Consider the following 10,917-nt stretch of genomic DNA (forward strand, 5'->3'; position numbering starts at 1 on the left):
TTTCAGTTTTCCGCGTCATCGAGCTCGTCTTGCAGCCCGATTTCCTTCGTATCGGGCAATATCCTGTGCATGTCACAGAGATTATTATACCAGATATATATTATATCAGTCGACTGAGTATCAGAATTTAAGTTGCATACTCGTCACATACAACAAACGGATTTGCAGCGATAGAGGCTATCATGCATGTGAGTGCCTAATTATTCTTTTAGCTTATGCTTTTATCGTGCACGGTGTTCTGTTCGGCTCGACTAATGGGCTCGCTAGCCTATCGAGCCAACACGACGAAAATTATCGGTGGACTGTTCCTCTTGCCTTTGCTCCTTTAATTCAGCCTACAATAATGATCTTTGAGAACGGAATATTTCCCCACATTGCGGCTCTTTAGAGAGATAGATATCAGACGTGACTACAAGATAATCATGCATCGCGACGGGCATGCACGATCATTGTCTCTCACCTTCCTTCCATTATTATGGGGTTATGAGCTGTAAATTCATCACCTTTGGCTTTTTATGTGTTATCGGTAGGTAATTAAAACGTTTGAGAGTTCGAGTTTTGGCCCATATCAATCAAAGAATATAGCATCATTTATATGATTTTTCCATAGCTATAACATTATGTTCAGCATTACGGTCGATTGTAGATTGTAGATAAGCTATTGATTTAGGACGCTGGCTTCTCGTGGCCACTTCAAGTAGTCATTACTTATTTACTCTAAATTGTCTCGTCAGCTATATATGTGGCAGGTTTGGTATTGTTTAAAGTTGATTTGACGATTCACGACAGGTATGAAATGCAATTTTTTAGTCGAAGAAGTACATGATCGGTTATCTCAGGCCTCTGCCCCACACAGGATGAGTTGGCTTGGAAACATATAGCCTACACTCGGTCAGCGTGTACTTGATATCCGGAATTCAATGGGGGGTCTTGACTAATCCAGTTTGAGTCGAATCGACCTATTAAGATTAAAACTCTCCCAATCAATAATTTTGTCCATTCACAATAAGTTTAAAATTAGTTTGAATTGAGAGTTATAAATGGTCATGGAATGGTGAATTATGAAGGGTTTTTCCTTTATAAGTATAACCATCCATAACCCTCAATCTAAACGAGAAGTAAATTCGAAAGGAATCCATCCTCCCGGCATCGTGTTGAGCCAAAAGTGGCCCAACAATCGAAAATGTAAACTATTACCCAGCCCAACATGTTTTGGGCCAAAATGGGCCTTTTTAGTAACATTACAGCCGGTCCTACATGATCATCGTGCCCAATTATTGTTTGGGACTTAGGCCCAAATATGGCCCAATATCACTGTCCGCTCCTACGTCGGACCGTTCCTCCGGTGGAGGAATCGAGTCGAAAGAGCAGCTTCTCACAGTCTCACTCTCACGGGTAATTCTTCCCTCCGCCTGAACTTGCCGGTCGTGAAGGAAAGATTCAGCTGTGGTAAGCTTCTTCCATGCACAATTCGGTTCATGGGTCTCTCCGAAAATCCCAATTTACCTCTTCCCTTGTACATAGAATTCCCAAAGTTGCGTTTCTTCAAGTTGTTTTGTGATGCAATCACGTTGAAGACAATGCTTGTTCTTTGCTGCAATCTTGCCCGAGCCTTGTGATGTAATGTGATGTAGTTTAGCCACTTGTCTTCATGGTAAAGCTGCGGCTTTCTATGTTGCAGCTCACTTTTTGCTTCAATCTTGTATGATCTTTTCTGCTTGCCTCTGTTGCTTGTTTGTAATTATTTGCCATTCGGGGAATACTCCCAGTATTCGTGTTTCTGTTCCTAATGTTTTCCCTTTTATGATATCGCAAAACATTGTGTATGTATGTTCATAATTTTCAGGTTGTTCTTGAAAGTGTGCATGACGGTTGAAGAACATGGCATCGATTTAAAATTTCGTGCTTAAACAAAATCTTAGTAACCCCCTGTTTTTTGTTTATCTGATTTGTTCTGATTAGAGTCTAGATAAAAGAAAGCAACAAAATGCTATTGTCTGATCCCACTGGCTGAAACTTTTGTTTTGATGGAGCTTGGAGTAGATTTTCCCTTATCTAATTTGATTTCGAGATGTATTGTATGTTATAAATTTGTTGATGTGATGTACTAAATCAAGCTGCATAGACTGAATGGTTCATTTCATGCCTTCTTTCATCTTCTACTGTTTGAAATGATGCGATCCTTCAGCGACATGAACATGAATTTGATCCTAACTATTAGTGATTCTGCAAGTAGTTGAAGAGCTACAGGCGAAGGTATGCAGTCTTCCTCGTTGGGCTTAAGCCCGAAGGCAACATGGGCACCTGAGTTCCATGAAATATTTGTAAACCTATGCATCGAAGAGGCATTGAAGGGGAACATGCCCACCACATATCTAACACGGGATGGGTGGATGAATGTGATTGAATCATTTCGCCAACAAACCGGAGTTCGGTAGGACAGGAAGCAACTAAAGAATCATTGGGATGGGACGAAGGAACAGTACAAAATTTGGTGCAGTCTAATCAACACTCCTCACATGAAGTGGGACCACATTTCCTGTAAGTTTGGTGCTACAAAGGAAGAATGGGTCAGTTATATCAAGGTAAGGAGCAACTCTACAACAGCTAGGGCTTTCTTTGGTACTGCTGTCTGCATCTGAAGAAAAAAGCCTTGAGGGAGAGAAAGAGAGAGGGAGTTCACAATATTGGTTGAGGTAGAGTGTCAGTTGCTTAAGAACTTGTTTAATGTTCTGTTTCACTGGTTAAAATGTGTAATACTGTTGAAGAAGTTATAGGAGAAGTGGTTTATGCCGATTAACCAGCACTGCCAAACTAAGCTGGGGTGTTGTTTCCCGGAAAATTCATTTTGGTGTTGTTTCCTGGAACAGGGAAGTAATGGCATGGTGGTATATATATATATCCTTTTTTCTGTAGGCAAATCCAAAAACTGCACAATTTCGGCAAAAACCTTTTTTGGTTATTCCATAATGAGCATGAAAGAAATGGAGGTTCCGGCACACAGTACAAGATACAACAATGATGTTGGAACCTCTACCTCCCTAAGAGAAGGGCAAAGCACAAATCTATGCGGGACTGATGAATTAGTGGAGCTATGTGAGACTGATTAATGTAAGAGTCCTCCTACAGATCATAGTGCTGATACTGGAGAAGATGGAGATGAATAAAACTATTATTCATCTCCTCCGACAGAAAAGGCCCGCTGGACCCCAGAGAGCCACGAACTATTTATTGATTTATGTGTAGAACAGACGTTCAGAGGGAACAAACCAGGCACACATTCTACTTGGGAAGGTTGGAGGAATATAGTTGAAATGTTTAATAGGAAAACTGGGCTCGGGTTTGATAGGATGCAGTTGAAGAATCGCTGGGATGGTTCTAAGCAGCAATGGAGGATCTGGTGCAAAGTGACTGGCAGCAGTCGAATGAAGTGGGACCCAAGTACCAGAAAGTTTGGGGCCAGTCAAGATGATTGGTCTGAGTTCTTAAAGATACGTTCTACTTCTCCCTAACATTTAGCTTTGGGCTGACCATTTACAAGGTTTTGCTGAAATTATATGGTTTGCAGTTCTGATGGGACTTGAACCAAAGTTTATGCACCAAAGAAAATTTAAGTATCCTGGTTCAGATCCGATGATGTATAACTCTCATGTTGCACATATCCATGGCTTGGTTCACATGTTTGCTGCAGGATTACCCTGGAGCTGCACAGTTTCAGAACAAGGTGATTCCTCTGATCGACCAATTAGAGATCATCTTCGGTGGGACTGATGATTCTGAATGCAGTGAACCTCCCACACAGCGGAGGAGGCTCAATGATTGTTCAGTAACCACAGTCGAACTCACAGCAGAACCGGAGATGGCAAAGGAAACGGATGGAAGAAATGACGCTGTGGAATCGGGTAGTGCCGTGACTGCTCAAAGGAGTGCTGTGATAGGTCTCCCGATGGAATAAAGGAAATCAGTTACAGTATTGGTGAATGCATAGACTGTCTTGATGAGATGGAAGACGTGGAGCAAGGAAGCGAATTGTATTTGTTTGCATTGGACATGTTTCTGAAGAGAGAATACCAGGAGATCTTTCTCCAGTTAAAGAAGCCCAGTGCGAGGATCACATGGTTGCAGCGTCTACAGATGGTAGGGCAATCTATTGATTAGTTACCGCGTCATCATGTATAGTAAATTGTGGTTCAATGGCAAAACCTCTATGATGATGTGTAGGTGTATATTGTTTTATTTGAATAATCTTGAAATCGTCTCTGTTATATCAGTTCCATCCATTCCTCGAATTGGATGATGGATATGCACTTTAAATTGTTTGGCATGACATAATCAAAACATTGAGGAAGTTAGAGCACATCACTAACAATCTCTTTGATAAGCGATTTGTTTTGAACCAGGAAAATATCAGTGATATACTCTTCTAAACAATAACGTCATAACTGAAGAGGGTCAGGGCGCAGTGTGGAAAACCTGCTCAGAACCGGGTAACTTTGAAATATCAGTAATTCCTATGCGAAGCATGATCTACTCGGTTCTTGCCCCGTCGAACGGGTAGAAAAGACTCTGATGCATAGGGTTCGGGATCTTGAAGACACGCTCCCCTGAACCCGGTCCAGTTAGAGCATCCAACTGACTGCTAATTGTTCCTTTTATCCGGTAACCCGTATCATGAAGAACTTCTCTCTTTCTGTGGAAATACTCTCGGCTGTCCATTTGCGTTTCGTTATCAAATCTGCAAGAAAACACTACTTCAGGCTGGCAAAGCTTTCGAAGCTAACTAATAACCAAATCCTAAGAGAAGATCAAAACTCGTTGGTTTCCTGGAAAAGCCAGCAGTTACCTCATGATCAATGAAGACCAATTCTTGAACCCTGCTGAAACAAGTTGATTCGTGACAATATCTTTGTTTTGTTCGAGATTTCTCGTCAACAAACCCAAAGACCATCGAGTTGCTTGCAGTTTCAGGTATAACTTCAGGACTGAATGGTTCCTCAAACGGTTTGCCTTGTCGATATAGTGGATAAAAGCATCTCGTTCAGATCTGCAGCAGACAATAATAGCCATTCTTCCTTATTAAACAGTCCGGTGAAGGATGCCCAGATAATTATACAATTTATTTATTTATTAAAAAAAAAAGTTGTCAGAAAGATAAGATGATCTCTGTTAGCATTGGCAATTACCGCTGATGTGAAGATGAAGATAAGATATCGTCAATGTCTATCAGAATCAAATCTAAACCATTGCCGAGCGGTCGGATCTCACTGAAATAATCCTCAGCAATTGCGATCGAGATGCTCAGATCTCTCTCATATTGGCCTCCTCTGACATATGAAACTGCAAGATCATGACAAGTAGAAGGATACTCAATTTCGTGCAGGCCATTGAGCTCCGCGTGCAGATCGAATATTCTGCAGACATCACGGTTGTTGTTACTGAATCTCTTGATCTCAATGATTCCGGCATTCTTACTCTCACAGGATTGCAGCATAACTGTGAGAGCAATCAGTAAAGTGACTAGCAAAATTCCGGTGGTCACGAGAGCAGCAATGAAGACGGTAGCTGCAAAAGATGTCATGTAGAATCCGAACTCCGTCGAGCCAATAGAGCTAGCCACCTCTGCGAGCAAACGTATTAAGGTAATCAAACAGGTTTAAACGGTTTTCGCATCACTTTTACCCACTGCTACCGAAATACCAAAAAGTGTCGAGAGTCATCGCGTTACCAGAGTTCCCTCTGCTCGGGAGGCTCCGAGCGGAGAATTCTCTTTCCATTTGGTGAGCATAAGCAGACATCCCTTCTTCAGCATAACATTAAACTGCTTCCCAGAAGTCTCTGCAGCACAGCTTCCGACAACCATGGGAAAACATGAGCACTGGAGTGATAAGATTCATCGACCGAAAACAAGTTGCTCCTGCATAGAGACTGGAACCTTTCATAGATCTTATCTTCCTGTAGAGTGTCTGCTCAATCGAAGACGGGACGACTTCAGCTAAAGCCGAGATCGGTTCTGGTATATGGAAAACCAACCAACCAAATCCATGCACGAAGCGGCGAAGTACAACGACATGGTATTCCGATATTTGGATACATGGATCATTTGGAAATTAGCTCATTGCAATGGACATCAAGAGCGAAGGAATAAGGCGAGGACAAGCACTGGGATGCTCCATGCATGACAGATATTTTTTTCTCCTTTAATTTTCCTGTCTTTTTCTCATAAGGAAGGTTCCTCTTTCCACCGTCTTCAATGACAGTGACTATATATGATTCGATTATTACTCGTATTCTGGTCATCAATAGAAACAGACCATTGGACCATTCAATTCCAATCAGGCTGACCCACATTCAACTGTAGCATCCATTTAATGGTCGAATTTCCGTCGAGATAATGATTTCTCCAACAATCGTCGAATCAATAATATATCACCTCGATGGGTCGGAATATCGTTCCGGTGTCAAGCCCACTGTTTGGATATTAAGATGGAAAATAATTTCATTTTCGAAATGAAAATCGGTTCAGTTTCAATTTAATTATCCTAAAAGCATATCAACTGAGTGTACCATGTACCTCGCGAATAATACACGGATTTTCAATTTAATTTCCTCTATTTCCAGGCTCTATGTTTGTCTCGACAACCCTTGTAATGATTCCTTGATCAAACAGTAGGAACTGAAATCTGCCCCGATATAAGAATGAGGAGTCATCTCCATAAGCCTGATTTGGGAATTCTGATCCGGCCCGGCCCACGAAGGTCCAATTGTCGGCCCATCAGTTCGAAGACGGGCCCATGTTCGAGCCATCATCCTTAACGTCTCTGTTCTTGCATGGCAATCGCCATTCCTCAAGGGAATGGAGGGAGCAGAGCCACAGAAATATGGGCGATGGTCGTTCGTTAATCTTTACATGATCCATCCCAAGTTGTCAGTTGTCAGCTTCATCATCCAAATCCTCTGGCACACGCCACGTGGCACTGCTTCGTTAACCGTTTATCATCGTCATTCATTCATCCCTCCATACATCTCCTCCCCTCAGCAGCCAGATCCACTCTTTGAGTTAAGCTAAGCAGAGCAAGACAGAGAGCTCTTGAGCTTTCTCCTTCCCCCTCAGCCTCCGGAATTCGGTCTATCCTCGTCAATGGAGGCTTCAGTCGCGTTTTACGCACGCGGGGCCTTCCTTCCCACCACCTCCTCCAAGCACTCCTCTGCTCTGGTCTCCCCACCTTCCTCCATTTCCCCTTCCTTCAGCTCCAAGGTGAGCAGCGCTCCCTCCGGTCTGGTCTTCTCGTTATATCAATTTCTTTGTGTACATTAATTCCAAAAGGGTATGTGTAATGCTTGGCAGATTCTGAAGTCCAGCTCTCTTTTCGGCGAATCGCTCCGGACGGTGCCCAAGTCATCCCTGAAGGGCTCGAAGCTGAAGAGCTCTAACACTTCCACAACCCGATGTGAGATTGGAGATAGCCTGGTACGCTCCATACACAATACAGTAAACTTCTCAGAGATATTCGCCTATTCATGTAAGGAAGCTCGGAGTTTAATTACGGAATTTGCAGGAAGAGTTCCTTACCAAGTCAACCTCCGATAGAGGCCTGATCAGGGTAATGCTCTGCATGGGAGAGGCTCTCAGGACCATCTCTTTCAAGGTGAAGACTGCTTCCTGTGGAGGAACTGCCTGCGTTAACTCCTTCGGTGATGAGCAACTCGCAGTCGATGTGCTTGCCGACAAGCTTCTCTTTGAGGTTAGATTGGACCAGCTCGGACCTGACTTATATTGAACTTGCTGGAGCTGCTTAATTTTGAGGGCAGTCTTGATTGTATTGTATTGATTGTTTAGGCCTTGGAGTACTCCCACTTCTGCAAGTACGCGTGCTCCGAAGAGGTGCCCGAGCTTCAAGACAAGGGAGGCCCCGTCGAAGGTCTGCATAAGCCTTGTCACTCAATAACTGATTTTTCAAAATACCGTTCTTATGATTGGTATTAGGCATTTCTATTTTCCACCAAGTTTCCCATATTTGTTTGCCATGACATGGCCTTACATCATGATTGTTGTGAAAGGAAGGAAGTAGATGGAATTGAATCGTACCACGTGAAATGGTTCATTTTCGTGTGTGAATTCTGCCTAATCTTCATTCACAAAATAAAAAACATTCTGATGTTTACTATCCAGTTTCCTAAGTTGTGAATTCAACTGCTAAAGGTCGAATCGGTAATATAAACAATGAGATCTCTGCGGATGATTTGAACAGGTGGATTCAGTGTTGCTTTTGACCCGCTTGATGGCTCGAGCATTGTGGACACAAACTTCACCGTCGGGACTATCTTCGGGGTGTGGCCTGGAGACAAGTTGACCGGTGTAACAGGACGGGACCAAGTTGCTGCAGCAATGGGGATTTTTGGTCCACGGACAACATACGTCCTTGCCCTTAAGGATGCTCCCGGGACCCATGAGTTTCTTCTTCTCGATGAAGGTCGGTTCACTAGAATGCGAGCTCTGAGGCCATAAAGCAATTCTATGAGCATCTATTTCAAGAACGATCATATTGCCGATAAAGCTCGAAAACATTCTCCCCTTCTGAGTCTTTCTATGGTGATTGATAGGGAAGTGGCAGCACGTGAAAGACACAACTGAAATTGGTGAAGGCAAGATGTTCTCTCCTGGAAACCTGAGGGCCACAACTGACAACCCGAACTATGCTAAGGTTTTGTAGTTTTTCTTGCTGCTCTTTCATATTCTATTCCCTCTAAATTTTGATCATACATTAATCAGGTATTGCGGTCCATTTGGCTTGGAGAACTGTTTCCAATTTTTCAATTTTCTATCTTGAAACTGATGAATGGCAGAAAAACAAAAATTTTAAATTACATTAAAAAAAGGGAAACTTTTGCGAAGTTTTCCAAATTCAAAGGAGTTCTTGTTTTCCAGTACTCACCAACACTATTTTCTTCTCGTTCAACAGCTTATTGATTACTATATCAAAGAGAAGTACACATTGAGGTACACTGGAGGAATGGTGCCCGACGTTAATCAGGTTTTCCATCATTTTCCATTCCCTGTAATCAGAAAAGTTTACTGAACTCATAAAAAGACGGCGAGTTTACCCAGAGCATGGTGTTATTGCTTGCAGATTATTGTAAAGGAGAAAGGAATATTCACAAATGTGGCATCACCATCAGCTAAGGCGAAGCTGAGGCTACTATTCGAGGTGGCCCCTCTCGGGTTCTTGATTGAGAAAGCTGGGGGCTACAGCAGCGACGGGACCCAATCGGTGCTAGACAAGGTGATCGACAACCTTGACGACCGGACTCAAGTCGCCTACGGGTCAAAGAACGAGATCATCCGGTTTGAGGAAACCCTGTATGGTTCATCCCGACTTAAGGCTGGGGTCCCTGTTGGAGCTGCAGCTTAATGAACAGCCTCTACCTACTTTTTCTATGGGTTTTGTTTTCGCCGAAATCTGGTGTATTTTGCATATATAAGTACAAACTTTTTGCAATAGTAGTTGATTGTTCCAAATGAAGTGCGATGACATTGGTTCCGTCGTAAGATTGGTGCGTCAAATAATACTTTGCATTAAAATAAATATAAACATCCAAAGCTTTAAAGCTTTATTAAGCAGGCAGTTTGGAATTAGTCAAGGTATGCTAATTTGATGGACACGAACACAACCATATGACTTCTCTCATAAGACAAACGCATTGAAGTTATCCTCAAAGTGATATCATGAGTCTTTTGTCTTTTCGAGAAAAGCAGAACATTGTATTGCTTCCTAGGATACTTTCGCGATAAACTATGTGAGTTTCATCGGTTAATATGCCAAGGAAAAGGGCAATGAGAAAACTCATCGCTAGGGAAGACTTTCCATGAACTTGGACATGTCGCACATGTGACCTTACGTGCTCACCTGCAAGTATATGAACTTGAGGTTGTCTCCGGTTGGGATTAGAGGAGATACTGCAGGGCAACAGATTGATAAACATGGTATGAGTTTTCATACTTCCAGTTTTTCGTTCATCCAGTTTCAGTCTTTCCATATGAATATCTTTGTGCAGCAAAAATTGAAGATGGTTTCCAGAAAAATTGTTCTAGTACAATCTTAAAAACGGAAAAGCTGAAAACATATCAAGTATCATGACCAAAAAGAAGTAACTCTACTGATATTTTTTCCCCTAAAAACACGACGAAGGATTACCATTTATGGGTATCTTCCATATGCTGTACTTTGAAACAGCTCCTCGGATAAATCTATGTTTCTCAGATAAATCTGTGTTCTTTGAAATGCTTATCTAAGGCAGAGCCAGAGAAATGGCATGGATCAGTGCAAGGCCTTGTTGCGACACCCTTGGGCCAAGTCTGGCCTGTCGTTTCACAGACCAAAAGGCTGCATGAGTGGATGCCAATGGTGGAGCAGTGCACGGACCTATCGGGCCAAGAAGGTCTCCCAGGCTACATTCGGTTAGTTTCGGGCTTCATGTTCCCGCAGCCTGATGGGGAGAGATCATGGATCAAGGAGAGGCTCATGTCCATGGACCCAGTGTCCTACACTTACGTGTACAGGATGGAGGCAAGCAATGTGGGCTTAGATGGCTCCGTGAACGTGTTGAGACTTATTGATTATGGGGAAGACTCAACTATAGTCGAGTGGCTGTTCGAGATAAGCCCTGTCGAAGATGCAACCGAAGAAAACATTATAGATTACTTGGGGTTCCTTTACAAGTCCTGCATTAATAGGATTGAAGCTGCAATAGAAGCTGCATCAAGAAAAAAATGACTTGTTATTGGTGTGCTAAGGCTTTTGTATGATCTGTTCCTTATTAACTTCGAATCAGTCACTTGTTTCCTTTTCTCAGTTCCTGGTCTATTGAACAATTGAGCATGTTGTTGAAAAGTTAACAAGTCGGGACATCGATTTTGAT

The 10,917-nt window shown here is 42.6% G+C and overlaps 4 protein-coding genes across 5 annotated transcripts; 3 read left to right on the plus strand and 1 right to left on the minus strand.

Annotated features, from left to right (window-relative positions):
* Nucleotides 1–1,335: 1,335 nt before the first annotated feature.
* On the plus strand, nucleotides 1,336–4,265 carry LOC116193881 (L10-interacting MYB domain-containing protein-like). The gene is given in 4 exon segments (XM_031522627.1): nucleotides 1,336–2,639; nucleotides 3,171–3,489; nucleotides 3,690–3,949; nucleotides 3,952–4,265. Coding segments are annotated over 4 exon segments (1,167 nt in total). The 5' UTR covers nucleotides 1,336–2,258; the 3' UTR covers nucleotides 4,159–4,265.
* Nucleotides 4,266–4,332: 67 nt separating this feature from the next.
* On the minus strand, nucleotides 4,333–6,241 carry LOC116195126 (uncharacterized protein At2g39920). Of its 2 annotated transcripts, XM_031524100.1 has the most exons (5): nucleotides 5,933–6,225; nucleotides 5,726–5,835; nucleotides 5,184–5,619; nucleotides 4,844–5,044; nucleotides 4,333–4,735 (listed from the first exon to the last, which is right to left on the minus strand). In XM_031524100.1, the coding sequence occupies exons 2-5, from the start codon at nucleotides 5,793–5,795 to the stop codon at nucleotides 4,528–4,530; spliced, it is 915 nt and encodes a 304-aa protein (XP_031379960.1). In that variant the 5' UTR covers nucleotides 5,796–5,835; nucleotides 5,933–6,225; the 3' UTR covers nucleotides 4,333–4,527. The 2 variants fall into 2 exon arrangements, with proteins under 2 accessions (XP_031379960.1, XP_031379959.1); XM_031524099.1 differs by having other exon boundaries at nucleotides 5,726–6,241.
* A 770-nt stretch (nucleotides 6,242–7,011) lies between these two features.
* LOC116195124 (sedoheptulose-1,7-bisphosphatase, chloroplastic) lies at nucleotides 7,012–9,584 on the plus strand. The gene is made up of 8 exons (XM_031524098.1): nucleotides 7,012–7,255; nucleotides 7,346–7,468; nucleotides 7,557–7,742; nucleotides 7,838–7,919; nucleotides 8,250–8,471; nucleotides 8,602–8,702; nucleotides 8,961–9,032; nucleotides 9,129–9,584. Exons 1-8 carry the CDS (start codon nucleotides 7,139–7,141, stop codon nucleotides 9,408–9,410), a joined length of 1,185 nt encoding a protein of 394 aa, XP_031379958.1. The 5' UTR covers nucleotides 7,012–7,138; the 3' UTR covers nucleotides 9,411–9,584.
* A 239-nt stretch (nucleotides 9,585–9,823) lies between these two features.
* On the plus strand, nucleotides 9,824–10,851 carry LOC116195128. Its single transcript, XM_031524102.1, has 2 exons — nucleotides 9,824–9,982; nucleotides 10,293–10,851. The coding sequence occupies exons 1-2, from the start codon at nucleotides 9,980–9,982 to the stop codon at nucleotides 10,770–10,772; spliced, it is 483 nt and encodes a 160-aa protein (XP_031379962.1). The 5' UTR covers nucleotides 9,824–9,979; the 3' UTR covers nucleotides 10,773–10,851.
* Nucleotides 10,852–10,917: the final 66 nt, after the last annotated feature.

This window comes from Punica granatum, chromosome 2 (assembly GCF_007655135.1).
Source record: "Punica granatum isolate Tunisia-2019 chromosome 2, ASM765513v2, whole genome shotgun sequence".
In the NCBI taxonomy this organism is placed as follows: domain Eukaryota; kingdom Viridiplantae; phylum Streptophyta; class Magnoliopsida; order Myrtales; family Lythraceae; genus Punica; species Punica granatum.